This window comes from Ornithorhynchus anatinus, chromosome 9 (genome assembly GCF_004115215.2).
Source record: "Ornithorhynchus anatinus isolate Pmale09 chromosome 9, mOrnAna1.pri.v4, whole genome shotgun sequence".
Lineage (NCBI taxonomy): Eukaryota > Metazoa > Chordata > Mammalia > Monotremata > Ornithorhynchidae > Ornithorhynchus > Ornithorhynchus anatinus.
Genome location: NC_041736.1, coordinates 57,543,710 through 57,571,321, shown reverse-complemented (window position 1 = coordinate 57,571,321; position 27,612 = coordinate 57,543,710). Strand labels below are relative to the sequence as shown.

The 27,612-nt window shown below is 42.0% G+C and overlaps 1 protein-coding gene across 4 annotated transcripts in view; it reads left to right on the top strand.

Moving 5' to 3' along the window:
- Positions 1 to 328: 328 nt before the first annotated feature.
- The window catches only part of EML6 (EMAP like 6), a 144,092-nt gene continuing 116,808 nt past the window's right edge, over positions 329 to 27,612 (top strand). For all 4 annotated transcript variants that reach the window (XM_001509924.6, XM_007672024.4, XM_029071718.2 and 1 more), the window contains exon 1: positions 329 to 545. In XM_001509924.6, the coding sequence (XP_001509974.2) occupies positions 349 to 545 (197 nt within the window). In that variant the 5' untranslated portion in view covers positions 329 to 348. The remainder of the gene's footprint in view (positions 546 to 27,612) is intronic.

The window sequence follows — 27,612 nt, the reverse complement described above, 5'->3', positions numbered from 1 at the left end:
AGGAGGAAGAAGAAGAAAAAGAGGAGGAGGAGAAATCGAGCATCCCCGCGAAGCTGTGCAGGAGCTTTTCCTGCAGGTGGAGGCCGCTCCTCGGCGGGAAGAAATCCGTGCAGCCTTGCGAGCACTGCGCTGTGCGTGCTGTGCAGAGCCGAGGGGCGGCCGGAGCCACAGCTGCTGCTCTCTCCTCTTGCAGCAGCTGCAGCAGCTGCAGCAGCTGCAACGTTGGATTATGGTGGCAGCGGCCGAGGGGCGTCGTGCACGCTTCTCCTCCTGGAAACCACCGTTGCCCAGGGCAGAGTAAAGGCCCGGCCGCTCCCGTAGAGGAGGGGGTGGCCGGGGTGGGTTACGATGGCGGATCGGACGGCTCCCCGATGCCAGCTGCGCCTCGAGTGGGTCTACGGGTACAGGGGCCACCAGTGCCGCAACAACCTGTACTACACGGCGGGCAAGGAGGTGGTCTACTTCGTGGCCGGGGTCGGGGTGGTCTACAACACCCGCGAGCACAGTCAGAGATTCTTCCTGGGGCACAACGACGACATCATCAGGTAAGGACTGGGGGTGGGGGGGGGTGGGAGGGGGTTTATGCCAACGCCGTGCCCCGTGGGCATCCTATCTGGAAGCTCCTGGGTGGAGAGAGGGAGGGGGCTTATGCCAACCCCGGGCCCCTTGGGCATCGCATCTGGAAGCTCCAGGTTGGAGACGGGGCTTATGCCAACCCCGTGCCCCTTGGGCTTCCTACCTGGAAGCTCCTGGGTGGAGAAGGGAGGGGGCTTATGCCAACCCGTGCCCCTTCCTTGGGCATCGTATCTGGAAGCCCCTGGTTGGTGGTGGGAAGGGGCTTATAAACCCCTTGTCCCTCGGGCATCGCACCTGGAAGCTCCTGGGTGGAGGGGGGAAGGGGCTTATGCCAACCCCGTGCCCCCTGGGCATCCTATCTGGAAGCTCCTGGGTGGAGAGGGGGAAGGGGCTTATGCCAACCCCGTGCCCCTTGGGCATCGTACCTGGAAGCTCCTGGGTGGAGAAGGGGAGGGGGCTTATGCCAACCCCATGCCCCTTGGGCATTGTACCTGGAAGCTCCTGGGTGGAGAAGGGGAGGGGGCTTATGCCAACCCCATGCCCCTTGGGCATTGTACCTGGAAGCCCCTGGGTAGAGGGGTGAAGGGGCTTATAAACCCCATGCCCCTTGGGCATCGTATCTGGAAGCTACTGGGGGGAAGGGCTTATGCCAACCCCGTGCCCCTTGGGCATCATAACTGGAAGCTCCTTGTTAGAAAAGGTGGTCCTCCAGGGAGTGCAAACCTCCTCTAGACTGGGGGGAGTCTCCTGGCAGCCCCCCACCCCACAATCCTCGGGTTCAGTTGCTGTAGAGGCACCTAGCCCCTGCCCACCTTATTACCAGGCAGCCTAAAGGATCAATAATCCAGGCTGCCACTTTTTGGGTGGCAGGGAGGGAAATAATAATAATGTGGATGGTATTTAAGTGCCTACCCTGTGCCAAGCACTGTATTAAGCACCTGGGGTGGATCCAAAGCACATCGAGTTGGACACAGTCCCTGTCCCAAGTGGGGCTCATGGTCTCAATCCCCATTTTCCAGATGAGGGAACTGAGGCACAGAGGAGTGAAGTGACTTGCCCGAGGTCACACAGCCCCAAAGGGATCTGGGGCCGTGCAGCACGTCGCTCCTTGAAACTAGAAATTGTAGGATGTGGAGAGTTTCCCTTCGGTGCCACTTGGCAGGGAACCAGGCATCCCACAAGAGCGATGCCAATAACGTTTTTAAAGGCTCCCTGTTTTTGCACCATCAGTGCTTCTTGCCAGACCTCAAAAAGACACACTCACGAAGCAGGCATGCTTTCCCTAGTTTTGTAGGTGGCGTGTAAAAACACAACTGGTGTAATGAGCCCCGAGAGGCATTTGTTTTGATTTTGGGAGGGGATTGTAAATGCTTTGCAGGGAAACCAGAGTCTCCCCTCTTCCTTCGTGGCTAAGGAAGGTGTGGCTGTGGGTTTCCAAGGGAGGCCTTTCAGTCATTGAAGGGTTTTTTGTGTGTGTCTTCCCCTCAGCCATCCCGGAGAAATCACTGGCTGGGGAGAAAAGCGAAAAAGAATCTTTGTATATTTGCATTTTTCAAACTTGGAACTGCAAAATTACCTCAAATCCCATGTGTTCTGTGTGACACCCGGCAATGAAATGGTCACGATTTGGTTTCAGAACCTATATGCGTTCATCTCATAGGGGAAAGTTTGTTCTTATGTTATCAGTCTGAAATAGAACCGTTGCATATTGAGTTTTCTGGGACTGGACGAGTCAAAATTAATTTTTGAATGATGAAACACAGTGTTAAAATGTAGAGTATAATCCGTGGGAGAGCCTTGAATTTTCTCATAAAGATGGGTCTTCCTAGGGAGAAAGGGTGTGGTAGTGACATACTTAAAAATCGATCAGCTGTATTAGCACCAGCATTTTTACTAAGAATGGGGCAGGGTGGGATTTGGGAATTTGCAGTTAGCTCTCTTGCTGAGATTTTGCTCTTCTAATTGTACAGCTTGCTATTAGCCAGAGATGTGAATGATTAACAACGGCCAGTAAAAAGGGTTAGACTTCTGGACATGTGAACTGATGGCCGTATTTGCCTTGTAAAAATGCAGTGAGGTGTATTAATCTGGGAACTGATTGACAACTAGGATAGGGAATCCTTCAGGTAGCATTCTCTTGATTTGAGAACTCATTATTTTATTCATTGAGAATCTCCTAGGAGCAGAAATTCCAACTACCTTTTTCCATTCTGTATCCTGAAGGGGAAAAAAGGCAGTGTTGCAGTAGAGCATTGGATTGATGGGTAAAGTAGAATGTCTGCAGCTGAAATCAGTCCATTGATTATCATCCTCTGTGCAGAGCGCTATACCTAGTGGGAGAGTAAAAAACAAAGGAATCGGTAGACCCTTTCTCCTACTCACAAAGGTCTTTCCGTAACAGTCTAGGACCTAACTGCTTAAACTTCAACTTCGTAGAAACTTGTCTGCAGTGTGACCTTCGGCAAGTCACTTCGCTTCTCTGTGTCTCAGTTCCCTCATCTGTAAAATGGGGATTAAGACTGTGAGCCCTGTGTGGGATAGAGATTGTGTCCAACCTGATTATCTTGTATCTACCCCAGAGCGGAGAACAGTGCCTGGCATATAGTAAGCGCTTAACAAACACCAGGTACTCTTCGGATTTTAAGAAAAGGTGACGCCAGTTCTATCTGCCACATGCTTTAGAGAGTGCCCAAATATTTTCAAAAGAAAAGACTTTTAACTTCTCCTTTTTATTTAATCCAGTTTATTTCTATGTAGATATTGCTTCATGGTAAAAAGTTTGCTTTTGTTTTGAATTCGACGTTAAACTTACTGCTAAATTTGGAGTGCTTTATTGAGTTTAATTTTACTGCAGTAAATTTCTTTGGATTTCCCGAGTCCCTCTTTATATTTGGGAACCAATCAATCATGAATCGAATGCTTACTGTGTGCAAAGCATTGTACTAAGCACTTGGGAATGAGAGGAAAGCTCCCTTATAGCAGATGCTGCTTTAGTTAAGGTTTCCTTTAAAATTGCATGGCTTTTATTGAGATGGAACATTATTCTAATTTTCATGAGCATCTTTTTTTTTACATTGGGCATTAAATCTATATTTATGTGTTTCATTTCTAAATGATGGAATTATTCTTAAAATTATGGAATTTTTATAAGCATTTACTATGTGCTAGGCATTAGGATAGCTATAAAACTATCATATTGGGCACCTAACAGGCCCTGTCTCACCTGGGGCTCCCATTCTATCCTGTCCCAATTTTCCAAATGAGGAAGCTGAAGTCCAAAAAGGTTAAGTGACTTGCCCAAGGTCACACAGGCCAGTGGAAGAGCTAGGATTAGAACTCAGGTCTCCTGACTCCCAGTTCCATGCTCTTTCCACTAAGCCATGCAGCGTAATTTCATTTGAATGTTAGCACTTTGGGGGTGCTGATTCATTTAGAATTTAAAAATTAAGAACTAAATAGATGGTTAAAATATGTAACTAGAAACGTAGAGGAGATATACTCCAGTAAAAATGTCATATAGTTGATCTCATTTGTAAATCTCAGCTATGTTTAAATTGCTTGTTATGGTTTTTTCCGTAATATGTTAAACTCTTCAGGAAATGGGAATATTTTCTGATCTGTTCATGTCTTTGGCATTTATTAACTTGCCCGGCTTTCTTGACTTTACATGAAAAGTTACATGCTGTAACTATTTTTTTAATGGTATTTGCAAGCACTTACTATGTGCCAGGCACAGTTCTAAGCACTGGGGTAGATACACACTAATCAGGTTGGACACAGTCTGTGTCCACATGGGTTTACAGTCTTAATCCCCATTTTACAAAGGAGGTATGTGAAGCACAGAGAATGTAAATGATTTGCCCTAGGTCACACAGCAGACAAGTGGCAGAGCTGGGATACATATTTGTAATTTATTTGTATCGTCTCTCTCCCTACCTCTAGACTGTAAGCTTATTGTGGGCAGGGAATGTGTCTGTTGTTGTACTCCCCCAAGCGCTTAGTACAGTGCTTTGCACACAGTAAGCACTCAATAAATACGATTAAATGAATGAACTAGAACCTAGGTCCTCCTGAGTCCCATGCCCGTGTTTTATCCACTAGGGCACACTGCTTCTCTATAGGAACTAGTGGCCTATTTTGTATTTTGCTTTTGCATTAGATATAAAGGGCTGTACCAGAATACATATTGCATTTAGTCCTGTTTTGTTGTTGTATATCCCCACTTCACTAGAAAGCCATCGCACTGGTACTGAAACCCCCTTCATTTCAAAAATTCGTGTGGCCTCTGATGGACTTCAGATTGGCAGAAAGCATTATAGCAAATGTCAAGAGTGTTCTGCAGTGACGGGCCATATATTGAAGACAGATTTTTTAAAAATATTGGTGTGTTAGTGGTGATGTGATTTATTGGGTGTGGAAGCTTGTTTGCATTCCTTAGAGATGTTATCTTTGAAGAGAGCATTTTAAGGAACGATCACATTTAGCTCTCTTGATAAAGACATGAAGGAAAAGCTGATTATTTGAAGCAATTTGGCAGACTCTGAATAAATATTTTTCAGGCAGGAGATCTACAGACAATAACAACACAATTTGGAGCAAATGTGTAGTTGCGTTATCCAAATTGGATTTTGCTCGACCTGGAAGAAAGCATTTAAAATCACACTTTTCAAGTGCTTGTGTAGTCCAAAAACATACACCTAAAGCAGGAGTAATTGGAATAGAGAGGTCTGAAATCAGAACCGGCCCTTTCTTAACAATTCTTCCCTTACCATCTATTTAAAAAAAAAAAAGATGACAAGCCCATTTTGTCAGTTTGTCTGGAAAAATTATTTGGGTAAATCATGAATTGCTAAGAACAATAATAATATTATTGCTAAGATTGCTAAGAACAATAATAATAATTATGGTACTTGTTAAGCGCTTACTATGTGCCAAGCACTGGGGTAGATATGATATGGTACAAGTTAATTAGGTTGAACACGGTCCCTTGTCTCCCATGGGGCACACAGTCTAAGCAGGAGGGAGCAGGATGTAATCCTCATTTTACAGATGAGGTAACTGAGGCACAGAGAAATGAAGTGGCTTGCCCAAAGTCACACAACAGACAAATGTCCTTGTGGAGAGACCATGGGCCTGGTAGTCAGAGGAACTGGGTTCTAATCCTGGCTCTGCCATTTGCTTAGTACAGTGCTCTGCACACAGTAAGTGCTCAGTAAATACAATTGAATGAACTTGCTTGCTGGATGACATTGGCCTAGTGACTTAGCTTCTCTGTGCCATACTTGTTCTCCTGTTCTCCCTCCTAATTAGACTGTGAGCCCAGTGCAGACTGTGTCCAACCTAATTAACTTATATCTACCCCAATGCTTACAACAGTGTTTGACACATGGTAAGTGCTTAAAAAAAAATAATTTAAAAAAAATCCCAAACCCCTGATAAGCCTAGCAAAACTATGCTTAAATAAGGCAAAGATTTGGCATTCAAAATGGAGGTAGCAGTAAAGTCCTATTATTAAAAAGCAAAAGTTAACACCCACAAACATTCAAAAATAACCCTTCCCTTACAAGTAGTTGGCCAGACTTGATTGATTAATCAATCAGAGTCTCGAAGGTCATTGTAGAACAATGCTGTGTAAACTCCTGGAGGGAGGGGTCCATATTTTTTACAATTTTATTCTCCCAAGCACCTGATACAGTGCAGGCACTCAGTAGATATTACTGACTGGTTGAAAGAGGAAAAATAAAACCTGGGACTAGGGATAAAAGAGCGCAAAGGAGAATCAATCAGTGGTATTCATTGAGCACTTACTGTGTGAAGCCCTTGGCAGAAAGATCCAGTATCTCAGAAAATGCAAAAATTGAACAGGAACCAAAGTAGAGGAAAATGGGTTGCTGGGATTGTCAGGTAGAAACAAAAATAAAGAGATGGAAGAAAGTTCATCTTTCACACTTGAAAATAGTCAACCTAATTCTCCCAGTGGCAAAGTTTACTTTCTAGTAATAAGTTAGGCACTTGGAGAGAATCAGTACTTCTTTCAGGCCACAAATGAATTGTTCAATGTATTGCAATAATATGTGTACCATGCTAGCAAGCAATGCACTGAACAGTTCCCTAATGGTCTGAAAGTTATAATGCCTCAAAAAGTGCCTCATCTTCTATAGTCTTGGACACTGGGAAAATTAGGCTCAATAGTTTACCCAGTTAAACATGTCTGATTCCCAGGTCTTTTTTTATCTTAGCCTTTCAGGCTCAAAAAAGTAGTCCATGGCTAATTACCTCCCATAGATTTTGGAATTCTTAAAATGACAATTTCATTGGTTCACAACAGTTTGCCAGTTAATTAGTTTTACAGCTGTTCTTGTCAAATGCAATCATGAGCAAATTGCTGCCAGTCGAACTTGAACCCCTTCATCTCGATCATAAATCATTTGTAACCTAAACTTGATTTTCCCTCCCATCATTAATTCACTCATTTATCAAACTAAAATTAATAAATCAGTGGTTTTGAGCAGTTACGCTGTGCAGAGCTCTGTACGAAGGGTTTGGGAGAGTCCAGTACAACAGTTAGACACATTCCCTGCCCACAGTGAGTTTACAGTCTAGAGGGGGAATCAGGCGATACTATAAATATTAAGTGACCGTGGTGAGCATGATACTCTGCTGGACTCTGGAGGGATTGAATAGAATGTAGAAGATATTCCACCTGCTCTTGAGAGGTTATTTTATGGAGTGGGAAGACCCCTACTTAAGTGTACCTCTTCCTAGCCACCAGACATCGATTTCTTCTTCCCCTCCTTCACCCTAGATGAAAAACTCGAGTTGACACCACCTTATTAATGGTAATTGGCCACATCAGATTGGCCATCGTGTGAATGACAGTTGATTTAAACAAATCAGATAATCTGCAGGAACCAGTCAAAGGGTGTGTCTCATTCGTGAGTTGTAAATCAACTGGTTGGAGGACGAAAAAGGCATATCTGTGATCCAGTGAAATGCACTCTCTCTTAACCAGTGTTTTTCCAAATTGGGTCAAGACTTGGTTTGCTGGGAGATAGAGACACTCTCCCAGCGAATGCTGTCTAGACTGTAAGCTTGCTGTAGACTGTAAGCAAATTGTGGGCATGGAATATGTCCATTTCTTGTTGTTTTGTACTCTTCCAAGCACTTAGTATAGTGTTCTGCACACAGGTGCTCAGTAAATACGATTGACTGACTGCCTAAACCCTATCCACTTCTCTTCCCCTCCAACAATCCCCCCTTCCTGATTGCCACATAAGTTGGCCAATTTGGACTTTTGCATTTTTATTTATTTATCTATCTATGTATTTTGGTGAAAAGGTAATATGGGGCCTGTTAGGATCAAGGAAAGAGGGTTTTTTTTGTGTTGTTTTTGGTTTGGGTCTTTTTAATGGTATTCGTTAAGCACTTACTACGTGCCTGGCATGGTACTAAGCACTGGGGTAGATACAAGCTAATCAGATCAGATACAGTCCGTGTCCCACATGGAGCTCGCAGCCTTAACCCCCATTTTCCAGATGAGGTAGGTGACTGAGACCCAGAAAAGTGAAATGACTTTCCCAGTGTCACACAGCAGACAAGTTGGCAGAGCCGGGATTAGAGCCCAGGTTCTTCCAACTCCCAGGCTTATGCTCTATCCATTAAGTTACACTGCTTCTCAGTTTGAGCCATTTCCCAAATGCCGAGGCGACTTAGGCGTGAAATAAACCAGAACTGTATAAGAAACTGAAAGCCTAGTCCATCAACAAATCTGAATTGAATGTCAACAAAGCGTGTACCTTTGAACTAGTCCCTTTGAAAATAATTTGTGTTATATGCTAGTCAAATTCTATTTGCAAATATTTAAACTGTTGGAGGCTTGCCCACTTTTCACCCCTAAAATTTGATGTAAAGGAATAGCTCTGACTATTCTTAGATATTTATCTGGTGACTTGGGAGTAAAACGGAAGAAAGAAGAGTTACTTTGCAGAATATTTTGTAATCAGAGGGCAACTCCAACTGGGTAATTAGAGTGGTGGTGTTAAAAGCACTTTGTTCCCTATAGTTTCCAGCTTCATTTTATTGACGGGGAACAGACTGCTTCTTGCTAGGCATTGCTAGAAATAGCAATACTTACATATCTCGTTACCTGGCTGTCTGCAGTAGTTTTTCATTGAAAAACAGATTAGTGATCAGTTTTGTCAAACTAATGCTGGAATAACACATTTTTTCTATTTTAATGGGAGAAAATGCTTTCTTTTTAGGATAAACAATTCCAGAGCACATAACATATTTAAAAGGTGGTTAGATGTGGTTAGAGGGGTATTTTTTTTTTTTCATTTTTCTTACACCCAAATAGGTGAAAGGAATGGATTAACTTTTTAATGTTACATGAGAAATGCCATCCAGTATTAAACCAATACCCATTCTGTGTCTGACGCTGGCATCAAAGACTCTTAGAAGAACGAGGGGATGATTGTCCTTTTTTGGTTTCTGTCCTTATAGTTCAGAATGTGTCTTCTAACTTGACTAATCTTTCCCTTTAATAACCCGATATGGCCCTATTGCTCGTGAATTCATCAAAATTTTTCTTGAACCTACTCATATCTTTTGCCTGCAGAACTTTTGGTGATAACGAATTCCATATAGTGACTAGCCACTGTGTGAAGCAATATTTCTTTTTGTTTGTTTCGAACGTCTTTTCTCCATGCTTCAGTTTGTGACCCTCTAGGGCATTTCCTGGGGGATTTGGCTAACCAATACTCCATGATTTGCCCTGTCCACATTCTTTGTTATTTTTGTCTCCTTCAGTTCTATCCCTTCTCAGTCTTCATATTGCAGTTCTGGAATCATAATATTTATAATTTATTTTCATAGTCAAGCTAGTTTATCTTTCCCTCTCCTGGTCATTTTGTGTGCCCTTCCTTGACCCTTTTCTGCTCCATGTGATGATAATCGTATTTTACACACACTGATGTTTGCCAACTACTGTGCTAACTTCTGGGGTACGTGTAATATAATCAGATTGACGCAATCCCTATCCCACTTGGGGTTCACAGTTTAGGTGGGAAGGGAGAACAGGTTTTTTTGTGTTTGTGGTATCTGTAAAATGCTTACTAGGTGCTTACTAGAGAAGCAGCGTGGCTCAGTGGAAAGAGCACGGGCTTGGAAGTCAGAGGTCAGGAGTTCGAATCCCGGCTCTCCCACTTGTCATCTGTGTGACTGTGGGCAAGTCACTTCACTTCTCTGAGCCTCAGTTCCCTCATCTGTAAAATGGGGATGAAGACTGTGAGCCTCACGTGGGACAACCTGATTACCCTGTATCTACCCCCAATGCTTAGAACAGTGCTCTGCACATAGTAAGTGCTTAAAAAATACCAAAATTATTATTACTATGTGCTGGGCACTTTACTAAGCACTGGTGTTGGTACAAGATAATCAGATTTGATGCTGTTCATGTCCCACATGGGATTCACAGTCTGCATACCTGTTTTAGAGATAAAGTAGCTGAGGCAGGCCACACTGCTTCTCATTTAATCCCCATTTTGCTGATGAGGAAACTGAGACGTTTAAGTGAGGTCCCACGCCAGGCAAGTGGTGAACCTGGAGTTAGAACCCAGGGCTCCTGGCTTCCAACCCAATGTTCTTTCCAGTAGGCTTCATGGCTAGGTATAACCTTGATAGTTTTACCACAATACAGAGACATGGAGTGGTGGCCTGAAGAATAAGGAGCACAGTTCTGGTCCTTGCATTTTTGGAGGGGTGATAAGGCCAGTTTCCAGTCCCAGTATTCCAAGCAGGCTCCCGCCAGACAGGGAGGCTACCTGCTGACATGGGGCAGTGCCATCATCTTAAGACTGCCCTGCAGATCCAGTGTCTTTTCAGTGGTGAACTGTGAACAGCACAAATCAATCCTTGGTATTTATTGAGTGCTTGCTGGGTACTGAGTAATATAATAGGCACTTGAGAGAGAACAGTACAGTAGTGTTGACAGAAATAATCATGGTAATGATGGTGGTATTTAAGTGCTTACTATGTGCCAGACACTGTACTAAGTGCTGGGGTAGATACAAGCTAATTGGTCTGGACACAGTCCATGTCCCATATGGGGTTCACGTTCTTAATCCCCATTATGCTGATGAGGGAACTGAAGCACACAGAAGTTAAGTGACTTGCCCAAGGTTCCTTGGGCATGTTCCTTGCCCACATTTAGTTAATTGCAATATTTATTAAGCACTTCTTATGTGCTGAGCCAGATATGTGATAATCAGGTCCCAAGTTGGGCTCAGTTTCAGCTGGAGGGAGTACAGGTATTGAATCCCTGTTTTGCAGATGAGGGAACTGAGGCATAGAAAAAGTGAAGTGACTTGCCCAAGGTCACAGAGCAGTAAGAGAGAGAGCTGGAATTAAAACCCAGGCCCATCGACTCCCAGGTCTGCGCTCTTTCCACTAGGCCACACTGCTTCGCAAGGGCCTCGCAGCCTAGAAGGGGTGATAGATATTAAAAGAGCTGCCCTGAAGATCCAGTGTGTGGACAGTGGTGAGCTGTCCCCTATCACTGATAGGGGACTGGGAGTTTATCAAGATATGTACATGAGGGTTGTGGGGTGGGGGGGTTCATTCAATCATATTTATTGAGTGCTTACTGTGTGCAGAGCACTGTACTAAGTGCTTGGGAGGGTGCAGTGTAACAACATGACGGACACATTCCCTGCTCACAATGACCCTGCAGCCCCAGTTTCATAGCTTTCACGCACATATTTAGAGAGAATTAGGATCTGATTTCCTTTTACTGAAATTCCTTCATGAGATTTAGAACGGGAGGCTTCAATACTGAGCGAATTCTCATTTCTTCTGATTTTATAGGTGGGGTTTTGACACTTATTATGGAAGTTATTGTGCCTTCATTTTCTTCTGTGTTCAAATAAAGTTAAAATATGGGTTCAGTAGCTAATCGGAATAATGCAATGCATAAATCCAGATGTCGACTGAAAGTGTCTCCTGCTCCTTTTGATTTTCATGCAAACAAATTGGCACTTACCTAATGCATGCATAAACATGACATTCTTTTCTGAATACTAAATTGAATTCATTGCCAGACGCTCATATGAAAGAACATGATCTGTCCAAAGTAATTTTTCCTGCATATTACCCAGAATAATAGCGATGCACAAGGAAAAATTGTGGGTGATAGCTTTATTTTCTAAAGAATGGATAGAGTCTACCAGTTGTTGGGAGGTATTGATTTGCTGGTTAGTACCCCTGCAGTGTGAAACTGTAAAATAGGATCAAAATATATTTGAACTCCCTCTTGACTGTCAGCTTGTTGTGGGCAGGGAGCATGCCTGCCAACACGATTATATTGTACTCTCCCAAGCACATAGCTCTCTGCACACGGTAAACCCTCAGTAAATGTGATTAATTGATTCTCAGGGTACAGTATGAGAGAGTTGGCAGACATTCCTTTTCTTCCACTCTCTTCGGCTCATCTGTAAAATATGAGCCCTTTGTGAGACATGGACTGTGTCCAATCTGATAAGTTTGTATCTACCCCAGTGCTAAGAGAAACAGCATGGCCTAGAAGATAGAGCATGGACCTGGGTTCTAATCCTGGCTCTGCCACTTCTCTGCTGGGTGACCTTGGGCAAGTCAGTTCACTTCTCTGTGCCTCAGATACCTCATCTGTAAAATGGAAATTAAGATTGTGAGCCCCATGTGGGAAAGGAACTGTGTCCAACCCAATTTGCCTATGTTCATTTCAGCACTTAGTACAATGTCTGGCACATAGTAAGCACTTAAATACCATTATTATCATTATTGTTAATAATAATAATAGTAAATGGTAGTTGGGAGGTTAAAACCCCAGAGAGAATTTCCAAAGCGACACTCACCTCAAAACTTTTCTGCCAGATTTTCCTGTCCTCTGAGTGTGCCATCACTTTGGAGGAGATGTAACTAGACCTTGGTTAAGAATAGTTCCAAAATGTAGTGATGGATGTTGATATATTTGCAATATCAGAAAAAATTGTATTTTTATAGGGCTTTTATTCCAGAGAATTCAAAGTCCTTCCAGACCTATTCTTATTTGTTCTTTCCAATTGGTAGTAGGAAGGTGTCTGATGAAGAGGTTTTGGTCTGTTTTCCAGGAGAACCAATTTTCAGGACAAGTTAGTAAGTTATTTTTATTGTAGCTGTGGGAAGAAGGGATCAATGATGTGTTTCCTTAATGCACTTTCTTTGAAGATCTGCTTTATGTTTTGTGCAGAGTGTGGGAGGGTTCAATTGAAGTGGGACATGGGAAGATGCTTTCATGTTGCTAGTGTAACTTTTGTTGTGTTGGGGTTTGTTTTTTTTTTGGTACAGTCCGTACAATCAACTGAGGTTTTCACATTCTGGAATTTCAGTAATTTTGGTATTTATTGTATCTTCTACCAACTCTGTTCTATCAGCGCTTAAATAAATATCATCATTATTATTACTCCCCCAAGTGCTTAGTACAGTGCTCTGCACATAGAATACAATACATATGTTATATTAATATTAATTAATATTAGTATTACATATTATATACTAATACATATTGAGTGATTGTTAATAGATACCGTTGATTGATAAACACCATTTATATATTCCTACTTAAGATATGATCACTGATATAGTATCGTTTAGACTGTGAGCCCATCATTGGGCAGGGATTATCTCTATCTGTTGCCGAATTGTACGTTCCAAGCACTTAGTACAGTGCTCTGCTCATTAGAACAGTGCTCTGCACATAGTAAGCGCTTAACAAATACCAACATTATTATTATTATAGTAAGCGCTCAATAAATACTATTGAATGAATTTGCTTTTTCTCTGCTTGTTTTCAATCTGTTTTACAGGACACTTCGGTCAAATTTAGAGTGAAGTCTTTCGCTCTTTTTTATGAGGCTCTTTCCCATTGGATAACTGTTATGTCAGAGAAATATCTTTCTCCAAGGCTCGACTGTTGTTTCCCAAGCAATCCAACCCAAACTATTACGCCAGTTAATCAGTGCTATTTATTGAGTGCTTACTGTATGCAGAACACCATACTAAGTGCTTGGGAGAGTACAGTATAGCAGAATTGATAGACACATTCCCTACCCCCAACAAGCTTACAGTCTAGAAGGAAAACACCATTTTGTTTTGTGCTTTTTAAAGCGCTTTCTAAGTACCAGACACTCTGCTAGGCACTGGGATAGATTCAAGACAGTCAAGTTGAACACAGTCCATGTCCCACATGAGGCTCTCAATCTTAATCCTCATTTTACAGATGAGGTAGCTGAGGCACAGAAAACTTAAGCGATTTACTCAAGGCTATACAACAGACAAAGGGAAGAGCCATCTTAGAAACCTTCCTTTGCAAGTAGGAATATTCTAAAGCGAAGGTTCTATCATGCATTATTTGTATGGGTGTAATGAAGAATGGAATATAAGCAAATATTGGTATGAAAATCAAGGTCACGGTCTCAGATGATGCCTTCTTAATTGTGAGTCTTCATGAAGTGCTTTTCTCCTAGCACAGTTAATGGTTCTAACGTAGCTATTTTAACCTCATCCAATTTCAACCTTCTTTCATGCTCAAGGATAATAAATTTCTGACACTCTTCACTGAATTTAGACAAAAACCTTTCCCCATCTTTCTCTTGGATCACAGGAGGAGGAGGAGGCTGCTTTTATAATTCTCCTCAGCATTTTTGAAAGTATGGAGTCTTTTGTTTACAAACTGCTTTCTTCAGAGAATGAGGGTCAACCAGTTTGGACACTGAAGACAAATGGCTGTCTCTTGAAGTGAATTCTGCCTACTGGTGCACCTCCATAATGATTCTGGATTTGTCAGTGTTAGTGAGAATCTTCCCAGTGGTAATGGTGAATCGAGTAAGATAAAATCTCATAAATCTCTGTATTCAAATGCATCTGAAGGCCACCAGCTTAAAGATAACATTTTCTGAGCTCCTGCTTCCTAAAACAGCTTTCCCTGCTTTGGGGAATTCTGGCTCAGCTTGTCCAAAGTCAGCTTTATAAAGGTATCGCTTTATTTGAAAGCCCGAGGTGTCAAATTAATCTATTTCACATATATATGTGAAATATATACATAGATGAAATAGAACTCTTGATAACATTTTGGTGTGAGAATCCATGGCCCCAGGGATTATGAAGTTCGGTCTGGAAGCCATCTGAAGAAATGGCCAGAGTGTAGTGGTTGTGCTGTCAGAATGGAAGAGGGATTAATGGTCTCTGGAGGGGGGGGCAATAATAACTATTATTGCTATTATTATTATGACATTTAAGTGCTTACTATGTGCCAGGCACTGTTCTTAGCTCTGGGGTAGATACGTGTTGCCTGTGGGGCTCACGGTCTTAAATCCCCATTTTACAGGTAACTGAGGCCCCTGAGATATGAAGTGACCTTAGAGTTGGAGCTGGAATTAGAACCCAGATCCTTTTGACTCCCAAGCATTCAATTCCTCTTCTCCCTCAGTCAGCTATATTTCTTGGGCACGTACTATGTTCGCAACATGGTCCCTGCCCACAGTGAGCACACTGTGGTAGAGATAGACTGTGGGCTCCATGTGCTGTGTCCAACCTGATTATCTTGTATCTACCCCTAGAGTCTAGTATGATCCTTGACACATAGTAAGTGCCTAACAAGTTCCACAGTTATTAGAAATATCCATAGTTGGCACTGACAGTTCTAATCACCGAGATGGTGGTCCTCCCCCCCCAAATTGTCATTTATTGTACCGTTTATTGTTGATAGCGCTCAGCACTACTTACTTTTCTTTTGTTTCACAACTCTTTCTAAGCTTCTGCTCAAAAAATTATCTGCTCATTCCTTTCTTCTTCTTGTTCCCCAAATATGGATTTTTTTAATGGTATTTATTCAAGTGCTTACTAACTGTCAGACACTTTTTTAAGTGCTGGGGTAGGTACAAGTTAATTAGGTCGGACACAGCCCCTCTCCCTCAGGGGGCTCACAGTCTAGGTAGGAGGGAGAACAGGTATTTCATTCCCATAGTTGCGAAAATTGAGGTACGGAGCCGTTAAATATCTCGCCCAAGGTCACAAAGCGAGCAGTCGGCAGAGCTGGGATAAGGCTGTTTCCACAAGGCCACCCTGCTCTGGATGGATGTTGTCTCCTCTCAAGAATGATGGATGACCCTCAGTCCTGAGACTTCAGGGCTGAGAATGTGAACAGAAGAATCTGCATTCTCCCAAGAATTTAGTACAGCATGTCATGCACAGTAAGCACTCGGAAAATACCACTGATTGATTGTCCTGCTTGTTTGTGCACCACCACTTAGATTCTCTCTCCCCTCGCAGAAATGTTTCCTCTGGGGCACCATTTGCAACAGGCAAGTTGCCAGGCAGGGGTGTAGCACATGGCAAAATGTATATGTATCTTTGTGTTAACCAGCTGTAGGCAAAACCAGGACTAGAATTTAGGCCTCCTCTTTTCCAGAGCAGTGCTCTTTCCATGGATCCACCACAGGGCTTCTTCCAAAAATACTCTTCTTTTTCCAGGGAGAGGCATTTTGTTCCCTGACTTGAGTTCCCACTGGGAGATGTTCTACATATTCATGTACACATGCTACTATTTTTTAAAAGTTGTGTTGCCTCCACTGTGAATTTGTTGCCATTCAGCCTTGTCGATGAGTGTCATATGGTTTTTAGAAAATGAGGCCAGGTGGTGAGAGGAGTTTCTAGATCGTAAGTTGACAAGAAGCCAATAGAAATCCTTGAGAAAGGATGGGATGTCGTCAAAGGGGTGTGCCGGGAGGATTTTTTTTGTGGCGGGAGATTCCATCATTTTGGTGGAAGGAGAGAGTCTCGTCACCATCATCATCATCATCAGTGGTACTTATTGAGTACTTACTATATGCAGAGCACTGTACTAAACACTTGGGAAAGCACAACACAGCAGAGTTGGTAGTCATGTTCCTTGCTCACGATGAGCTTACAGTCTAGATGGGGAGACAGATGGGAGTGAGCTCTGCAAAGAAGAGGTTGCAGAATTCCCAGTGGGAATGACCAGGGCCAAGAAGAGGAGGTGGAAAAGAAAGCAGAAACCTGAAAGGTATTGCTTAGAAAGAACCAGCAACACTTGGAAGGAAACCCTTTGTGCAAGGGAAATATTAGCACTTTGGGAAATTAATGGTGTAATGCTGCTGTTGGTGGGGATAGGGAAGGATAGTGGGAGTGAATAAATATGTGGGCTTAAGACGAGGAGTTTTTTGGTTTCCCATTTTTAGTTTCAGGTGTCACCTGACTATCCAGTTGCCGATGTCCTGTTTACAGTGGAATTAACTTCATAATTCTGTAATCTTTTAAAAACTCCACCAATGCACAGGGTATATCTCTTTCCTTTTAAAAATGCTGATTTATACACTTTTTCAATTAGGATTACTCTTTGGAAAAATTTGATAGAATTGATTTATTTGCTTTACCGTTCACTTTAAAAAGTTATTAGTTTGTCTTTGTGAGTCTTTGTTAAAAAATAGTTTCAGAAGCTGTCACTTCAAAATTTTAGATGCTGTTTCAGCTATTTGGGAACAAAATGCATCCTTTTGTTAAGATTTTTGCAATTGGAGTCCAAAAATCCTTTATAAATATAGGTGTCACACAAGGAAGATTGTTCATTGATTTTGGCAGTTCACCAAAAAGACAGCAGAGTGGCTTTTGACAAAAATGTAAGGAGAATTCTGCACAAGGAAACATCGACTCATTGATGAAAAGAGGTTACAGATTCAATAACATACATATTTCCCTACAAAAAACCCAAGACATCAAACAATTTTGAGAAGAGAATGTAGACTTTGCTTTAAATTGAATTACTGAATCTTATACCCAGACAAGGACTAAGTAGTTGGACAGCTTACATAATTTTCATTATGTCCTGGGGCATACTGAATGGAGTTTGTATTTTAGTTTTTCTTCTTGTTCCAAGGGAACATAAAACTGCCTGGTTGTGATGATGATAAACATTGTGGCATTTAAGTGCTTACTAGGTGCCACACACTGTGCTAAACGCTGGGATACAATCAGATCTGACACAGTTCCCATATGGGGTTCACAGTCTAAGGGGGAAGGAGAACAGGTCTTTAATCCTCATTTTACAGTTGCGGAAACAAAGGTTAAATGACTTGCCTAGGGCACAGAGCAGGCAATTTTGCAGATGTGGGTCAAAAGGATAGTAGTCAATTTAAGAAGTTATTTATTAAAATTCTGCCTAGGAAACTGTATCGAGCAATAAGTGCCAAAGGCCCGAAGTCTCAATCTCTTTTCAAGTTTTTCAGAGTCACCTCTGCTGTTTCACATAAATTATGCAGACCTCAAATTTAACATGTCCAAACCAGGGCTCCTTATCTTCCCACCCAAACCCTACTCCCATGTCTTCCCGTATCCTCCCACCTTAGACAGCACCACTCTCCTCCCTGTCTCATTGGCGTTAGCCTCGACTCATCTCTCTCATGCAACCCACATCTTCAGTCTTTCACTAAATCCTGTTTGTTCAACTTTCACAACATCACTAAAATCCGCCCTTTCCTCTCCATCCAAATTGCCACGTTAATCCAAGCATTTACCCTATCCTGTCCCTCCTTGATTGTAATGTGTCAGCCTCCTTGCTGACCTCCCTGCCTTCTCTCTCTCCACTCCAATCCTTACTTCACTCTGTTTCCTGGATCATTCTTTTACAAAAACATTTAGGACACATTTTCCCACTCCTCAAGAACTACTAGTGGTTGCCCATCCATCTCCACCCCAAACAGAAACTCCTTGCCATCGGTTTTAAAGCACTCAAGGTCAGGGGCTCGACCAGTTTGAAAACAGTTGTTTTCCACTTTAGGGTTCAAAAACAGGGTTTGTGTGGCTTTGGATACCTTTTCGAATGAAAGATGAGCTTCAGTCCTTTCCAAAGGCTAAGCTCCTTTGAAACGGAATTGACAATAGTGTTAATGGTTTGTGCAGTGCCCACTCACCTTCTCTTATCCCTGTCAGTTACATTTTTGGTAGGATGGTTGCAGGAATAGATGAACTATATTATAATAAAGCGTCAAAGCATTAAACTAATAGGTCAAGAAGCATTTCAGTGGTAAGTCATCCATTACCCAGAAGCACAAGTTTGACTCAGCTGGGGGCCATGTGGCTGATTTATTCTGAAGATTGAAAATCTTATTAGGAATATGGTCCTTCCTATATTCAGCACAGTCCAGAAGCAAAGCGAGGGCAAGGGGGTTAGCCAAAATCTGGGTGCTAGCTCTAACAAGACCCCATAATCACAGATGAACCAGATTCCCAGTCAGAATAATGGTCAAAGTCAAGATTGAAGCAATACTACAAATCGGAAAGAATGAGAACAGGGAAACACAGACTGAGGTTTACAGAATGGTATGTAAAACCACAGTAGTAAAGCTGCATATGCAAAGCTTGATTGCCTGATGACAGAAGCCCTAAGACTTTGGGTTGGAGAAGAGGTAGAAAAGGTTTAAAACTGAACCAGAAATTGGATCACCAATTTCCACTTTTAGCCAGGATACTGATTAAAGAGAAAGAAATTCAGCACCACATGGAAAACTAGCCATGTTTCAGGCAGGAACAGATCAGGGAGAAGCTCCTCTCTGGAACAATCCTTTAGGAAAAGCAGGCTCTGCTGAGAAATGGGTGGAGCTCTCCATGGATGTCAAAGGAGGCAAACTCCTCCCAGAATGTCCCAATAAACCAGCCTCTTTGCACTTTGTTTTCTCTAGGTTCCCCCACCCCACCCCCCCACCATACACACACACACTTTTTTTCTTCAACACTCCTTGCTTTCCGCCAGACCCGGCCGAAGCAACACACCACTTTTGGCTGTGACCAAGCTGTCTTATACCAGCTTTCTTTGACAACATCTAATTTGGCAACAAAAACATCTGTTTGAAAAATAAATATTTTATTTGGGCCGCCAGAGTGTTTTTGTTGGAAATGTTCCTTTTGTCAGGAAACATTTGTTTCTCTTTGATGTCATCTTATGAAATATTTGTATACTAGTAAGAATTACTGACTTTTAACATCCATGCTTTTATCATGTGGTTTTCATGTGTCCTAAAGCCAACTAGTAGAAATGATAGCCAATCCAAACCACACACTTTGCCTAAGTCCTCTTTTGGATCCGGAGACCTGTAGAAATAAAGTAGATTCCCACCTTTCATTCGTATTTCATTCAGTAGTATTTATTGAGTGCTCACTGTACTAAGCACTTGGGAAAGTACAATTCAGCAATAGAGACAGTCCGTGCCCACAGCTGAGCTCACAGTCTAGAGAGGGGAGACCGACATCAATACAAGTAAAGAGACATCAATACAAGTAAATAAAATTACAGGTATATACATAAGTGCAGTGGGGCGGGAAGAGGGGGGAAGGGCAAAGGGAACAAGTCTGGGTGATGTTGAAGGGAATGGGATAGTTTTACTAAGGCTCATCTTGAATATTGTGACTGGATTATATAGCCTCACAAGATTCCTGTCAATTCCATGGTTCTAAAATTCACAATTTCATTTTGTAGAAGCAAAAGATGAAATGAGTTGCTCTTCCAAGATCTGGATGAAATTAATCCAGATTTGGTTCATAATATCATTGAGATTTTGGAAGACTCGCACCATTTAATTTGGTTCCTTCATCCACAAAATGGGGCTAATGGAAATGGATGAGTATTTCTGGGTATTAAACCCCCTCACCCTCCGGCCCACCAAAAACAGACACACACACACACACTCTCTTTTGAAGGTGTCATGTTTGATCCTATGGCTTGGTCCTTAATCTTACCATCCCAGAGCCCCTCCTACTCTTCCACTTAGATACCTAAGACGTAATAGGGGCAATGATCAGTGGCACCAGAAAAGGAAGGATGGTGCAGGCAGTGGTGCAGAATCTAGGAGTTTAGGAAATGCAGAGAGAAGGAGCCACGGTAGAAGCATCATCTTGGAAATGGCAGTCAGAGCTTCTGCCATTTACTTTATCTCCTATTTCCCTCCCTGCAGGTTGTTACAGCAGCCATTTTCAGTGTCATTTAAGGTTTCAAGAGGAAAAACGCGCTATTATTCAATGCTAGAGAGTAAATCAAAATCTTGAGTTCTGGAAAAATTAGTTAGAACTATGTTGTTTCCAGATGTTAGTTTGACTGATGTGTTTGTGGTGTCTATTGATAGTCAATAGCTAAACGGGTGGCTGATCCCAAGGCGGACAGAGAAAAGTCTGCTACGGTGTTTTTAGGCAGAGACTCTGCGGTATTTACAGATGAAAGTGTGGTAACACATGGGGCAGACAGACCAGCAAGGTGCCCTGCAGTTGAGAACGTGTTGTTATTGCTGCTGTTGTTGTTAGCTGGAACTTAGAGAAGATCATGAGTCAGAAGGAAAAGCCAAACAATCCCAGGAGCCAACACAGACATACCAAGTAGCCCCCCAAAAGATAATATTTGTGTGGTTTGGACTGTATTCCAGTGTTGGCCCATTTGGCTATATGATGTCAGTGGCATGCCTCCTCCTCCCCAGGTTGTGCTTACACACACACAAACGCACATGCCTCTTTCCATAGATGAAATTTTAAGAGAGCTTGTTATTAGTGCCACAACTTTTGTGTCTTGTTTCACTGGGAAATAAGGGAAAGGATTCCAACCTCCTGCCCAACTCCCCATTGCTTCTTTTTAGGGAGTTAAAGCATACACTTTCTGGTGCCCGGGGTACTATATGCCATAGAACAGCACCGTATAAAAAGCCAACACAATCTTCTGTCAATGTACACAACTTAAATGCTGCGTGTTTCCTGGTGGTTTCATTTCACCTTTGTAGTCCCTCTGTAATGTAGTTGAAGTCCATGATATCCTGGCTACAGTAACACAATTATTTGAGATTCTTTTTTTTTATTTCCTCCCTGATGAATCACTCATGGCTTGAGGCTTTTTTGCTGTTAAGAAATAAGTTGTTGAGATGTGAAACCAGGGATACGGAAGATTGGCTTTTGTGAAAGATTACCATATATCTCTTATTAGTATATCTGGTAAAGCCCTATATGGGTCCAACATGGCTTTAGGTGCTTTGGTGACCTTAGGGCATATCATACTTTCACGAAGTCAAGAAGCTGAATTATATTAGCTTCAGTCGCCTGATTTAATGCTTATTGTTAAACTGGATGGTAGAACTGTAGTTTATATTAATGTCTGCCTCTCATACTAGATGATAAACTCCCCGAGGAGAGGGTTCATTCCTATTTACTGTACTATCCCAAGCACGTAGTGCAGAGCTCTACAGAGGATAAAAGCTCAATAAAAACCAGTGATTGATTGATTGACCGTAATACAGTACAGTTCTAATTACCAGAAGGACAAGGCACCATAAACTACGAACTTTCTACCGGTTAGGGTTTAAATATAGATCATAGAAAATGTTTGCCCATAACTTCATTCTTAAAAAGATGAATTTAGGTCTGTTTCTCATAATGAAAGGCAGTTCAAAGGAAAGTGTCATCTATCAAGAGAAAACTGCCAAGGCAGCAGACTAATCGTAGCAGGGAAGCTCTGTAGGGAATTATTCTAAGAACCAGAACACGCTTTTGCAAGTTGATATTGACATGCTAGTATTTCATTAATTCTTCAAGCTGCCTTAAAGGATTCTCTGCAGCTGTAACAAAAGAATTGCCTCTTTTTTAATGGTATTGGTTAAGTGCTTACTATGTCCAGGCACTTGCATTAAGCTCTGGGTTAGATACAAGTTAATCAGGTTGGACATCTTTTGTGTTCCAAATGGGACTCACAGTATTAATCCCTATTTTACAGTTGAGGTAACTGAGGCACAGAGAAACTAAACGACTTGTCCAAGGTCACACAGCAGATAAGTGGAGGAGCTGGGATTTAGAATCCATGTCCTTCTGACTTCCAGTCCCATGCTCTATCCATTAGGCACACTGTTTCTCTTTGCAGTGTCAAAAAATATAAGAGTAAGAGGGATTTTGGGACACCCTGTTTACCTAGATTCTTACCCTCTCTGATAACTCGGAAAATAATGCAAGTATTTAATTGCGTAATGCAAATTGGGGGGATGGGAAATTCTAATTTTAGTACAGATACCCCAGCAGTATATGTTTTTCCCCACTGCCTGCTGGCACAAATGTGTAATTTGATATAAGTCTCCACTACAAGTTTTCATGGACTTTTACCAGAGGGTAGATCCAACTCTGGTGGCAAATGGAGTATTTGTTTCTACTAGTCACCTACCAGTTTCCTCAAGGACATTGCGTAGGAGTTCCACCAAGAGATTTGGGGGTTTCAGTGATTCTCCCTTAAATGTCCCCAGAAGCCATTTCCGTTGTCATTCTTAATGCTGCTTAACAAATTGGGACTGTGTCTGATAGCAGAATCCCCCTTCAAGCTATCGTCAGCCCTCAGGGTTTTCATCAGGATGTGCCTATTTGTGGCAAAATTATACTGTCCTGGAAGATATTCATATGATCCTTTTAGACTTGAATGACCTGGGGAAGAAAAGCTTGGGAAATATGAGTAGGACTATAATTTCACAAAGAGGTTTTTAAATCCATTTTGAGAGATTCATTCTTCTCAAATTCTAAAAAGTCTGAGTCTCGGAAGCTTCCCAGATATGCTCTCTATCATGGTCTTGATGGAGAAATGAGTTTCTTTTCATTCTTTCTTAACCTATTTTCTGAGTTGTTCCGGTAGCTAGTCTAATGATGCATTTGGTTCCTTGATGTAATTAAATGTACTTTCATATTGCCCTTTCCCAAGTACTTAGTGCCTTGCTCTGCACACGATAAACACCCCCAAAATACCATTGATGGATGTTTAAAGAACAGATTAAAATATTGATTCTTAATAGATTTTTAAACTCTGTAGAGATGAAGGTTTCTTTTAGTCCCTTCTGAGTTCAAGTATGATGTCATACAAAATGTAGGAAATCTTTGCTATTTTCTGAGTAATAGTTATAATAGTATGTATTAAGCACTTATCGTGTATAGAACACTGAATTAATTGCTGAGAAGGAAGCAAAATTTTATCCATTGTTCATTCAGATTTTTAATTTGACTTCTCAAAGTTCCTTTCATCCCTATGATCCTATTAGGAAAATTAACAAAAATGTTTTTGAGATTTTTTTTGTTTGATTTTCCTGGTGTGAAAATTTTCATTTTGAAATAAAATACTGCAGATTCTAGATTATTCAAAAAGTGAACATTCAAAACATTTTTACCTAAAAAATATAAAGTACAGTAAAAATCTTGCATCTTGGACAAAAAATAGCCACAGATTCAAGACGGATTACCCGCTTGATTTTTAATGTAGCTGATTTTAAAATAATAACTGTATCATGAAGTGCATGAAACAGGAAACAGTGCAAATTTCTGTGTGAAATTATCTTTAGAATCAAGAGTAACACACCTACTGTTGTACTCTTCCAAGCTCTGTACACGGTACAGAGCTCTGCACACAGTAAATGCTCACTAAGAATGATTGATTGATCTGATCACTGATGCTCACTGTGTATAGAGCACTGTACTAGTCAGAAAATGCTCCAGGATTGTAGTGAAGCCTTTCTAGTCAGTGTGAGCATTGGATTTAATTTCTGAAAACTGGGACAGTGGAGATGGCTAAAACAGGATAATCCTAAAATCAGAATCCAAGGAATGAGGGTAATTGAAATGTGTGCATCAGGAAGTTAGAAGTTAGAAAATATTGTATTACTTTGTAATTTTTTTTACTTCATGGGTTTTATCATTACCGTTGTTTTATTTCTTGAGGAATTAAGCTAGGCAGTGGCATTTTCTTGCATTAGTAACAGGTTTACTGATATGCTGGAAATAGATTAAAAGTCAGTATCTACTGCTATTTCTAGGCCTCAGCTCTCTGCTATAGCATTTTTCTGCCAGAAAGTGGAATTTGCCCAATTCTGAAAGATGAATTGTGTGCATGTGAAGGGAATCAGAATGATTTGCCTGGGCTCCAAACCCTTACCGTTTGAGTGAGGTTACGTAAGCCATTTGTTTCCTCACACTGTGTAGTGCACTTAATCTCTTTTTGGGTTTACTGATCTGGGCAGAACTTAAATTGGGCAGAAATTTCAGTTCTATAAGCTTTCTTAAAGGGCCAGTTCTTTTATTTGAAAAGTGGCTGGAAAAAAAGGCAGGTGGTGGGGGGAGGGGGTCAAGAGACGTGTGTGGGAGAACGGACATATAATCTTTATAAAATCCCTGACTCAAGGCAAATATGGAGATTCTCTCAGTTCATGTTGGGAGTCCTGAGACCAAATTGAAGTGCTGCAGATCATCTCTTCCTTTCCCTCCTCCTTTTTCTTTTGTTGCTCCTCATCCTCCTCAGTTGCCTGAGTTTGTGTCCTTCAGCCCCACTCCTCTCTCCCTTTCCCCTCTGAAGCTTCTCTACTGTGCTGCCTGCCAAGAAAATGCAAAGCAGGTGATAAAGGCAGCAGCTAAATAAATGGTCAGTCAGTTGAGGTTTTTGAGCTAGACTGTAAATTCATCCATCTAGATTGTAAGCTCATTGTGGGCAGGGAATGTGTCTGTTACATTGTACTCTCCCAAATGCTTACTACAGGGCTCTGCACACTCTAAATGCTCAGTAGGTACGATTGACCGATTGTCTCAGGAAACAGTGGGCCAACAGGAGACTATGAACCAGGTCCTTAGCTCTGCCTTGTTGATGGAGACTAAAAGTTGGGCTCAGGGTGCTTAGGTGAATAATGAGAAGCCGGACCAGTGGCTGAAATGAACATGATCATTGGCTGGTGGTTGAGGTTGGCCCTCAAAGAGAATTCAGGATGAGGGCAGCAGGAATCAGGAATCAATTAGAGGTGAAGATGAGAGGGGCCAGGTGCTAAGAAATACTGTTTTAGCATTGTGGAGCTTGAGATGGAGGGGCTTGCTTCCTCTCTGGGATTGTGAAATCCAGGAAGAAAGAGACCTGACTAAACGTGTCTGTTTATTGTTATATTGTACTCTCCCAAGCGCTTAGTACAGTGCTCTGCACACAGTAGGTGCTCAATAAATATGACTGGATGAAGGAATGAAGGTGAACATTATAGGGAAAGAGCTTTGAGAGTTCACCTGCATGTTAAGGTCGTATTTTGGGGTGAAGCGATCTTACAGGGGGCCTTGGCATGACGTGGACTGTGGTCAAATAAAGTGTTCTTGATTCCTACTGCCTCCGATGGGATTGTGCTGTGGCCATCCCCAGACGTTTATGAAAATAAAAATAAAGCCAGAGTGGCTTCTCTCTGAGAAGGTCAGCCAGCTAGTTGAGCTTGACTGGGCCAGGCCACCTTGAAATGCTGTTGCAGATGTTCATTAAATTGAGACATTCAAATCTGTATAGGTAATGAGACTGAATGGGTTTTATGAGGGAGCTCTCTTCTGAGTTAGTGGAAAAAAAGTAGGCACATCTTTGGGTCCACACCAGAGGTGATCACATAGCTGCCCTCAACCAGATCTTAACAGGAACAGCTCTGCTTTGTCTGATCAGCTGATGTTCACCTCCCCGGAAAATGCCCCAAAGGGGTGATTCCTGTTTAATAGTTTAGATATGGCCTTTTCAAAAGAATACTCTTCCTCCCTTGCTGGTGATTGACAGATGTTGACTGTCAACATAGGTGAGAGCAAAATCTAACCACTCTCTCTCTAAACTCTGTTACCTGTGGTCAGGGAACCTGTCTACCAACTCTGTTGTATCTTACTCTCCCAGGTGTTCTGCACGCAGTTAGTGCTCGATGACTACCACTGGTTGATTGATCTATCAGTCAAAAAGTAAAGTGTTTTATTCCAGGATTAATACTTTATCCCCAGAAGCAGAAAACTATTTTCTATGCCAGTGCATGGTCTTACTAGGATAATACATAGAAACATTAATATGGAAAATACTTTAACTTTCATGCTGATACTTTTCAGCATCTCATCTCTGAGTATCTGAGCTAGCCTAATGCTTATCCTTGCAATTTTCTTGAATACTAATTCAAGAAATGAGCACTGTGAAGATTATGTTCAGGAGAAGCAGCGTGGCGCAGTGGAAAGAGCACGGGCTTTGGAGTCAGGGCTCATGAGCTTGAATCCCAGCTCTGGCACTTGTCGGCTGTGTGACTGTGGGCAAGTCACTTAACTTCTCTGTGCCTCAGTTCCCTCATCTGTAAAATGGGGATTAAGACTGTGAGCCCCACGTGGGACAACCTGATTCCCCTGTGTTTACCCCAGCGCTTAGAACAGTTCTCTGCACATAGTAAGCACTTAACAAATACCAACATTATTATTATTATTATTATGTCCTTGAGCATTAGTCTACCCTGGAATAGGCTTACAGCCTAGAGGTTATGCTTATGAAATGAGCATGAATGTTTCTGTAATGTTGTTTACTTCCTGAACGGCTCAGATTGTCACCTGCTGGAAAGCTACCATGCAGGGTACTGCCAGTTTTGGTTCTGAAGTTGACCGTGCCACCGGGCAGCAGGACTTTTAGAACTATGCTGAGGGCTTCCGAGCCCAGGCCAGGAATGGGGAACGAGGCTGGTGGGTGGAATAGCTTGAAGCAGCCTCATCCATCAGATGGTTAAGGCCTAGCAGCAAAGCTCCAGGATAAAGGTGGGAGGTGGGGATGAGAAGGGAGGTCTGCCAGTATGTGGGCCCAGAAATGGTGGGCTTGGGTCTGCCACTGTTTGGTGGAGCTTAAAGTTAGGATTGCCTTTTCCAGATTAGATTCTAAAATGGAGTTTTCCACAAGAAAAAAAAAAATTGCTGGCTCCTGGAAATGAGCTCAGAGATTTTGCCAAAAAACACACCGGGATGAAGATTGGTTATAATCACGGTTGAGGTATGATGGTGGGAAACCTAGTAGGATTTACTTGTTTTGACTAAATTTGGGTCACTAAAAGTTACATCAAAGGAGGTTGTGTGATTCATAAAAACAGTTGCTCTCGAACAGGGTGAGGTTTAATCGTATGTGAATATTAGACTCCGCATCAGCGATAAATACTGCAA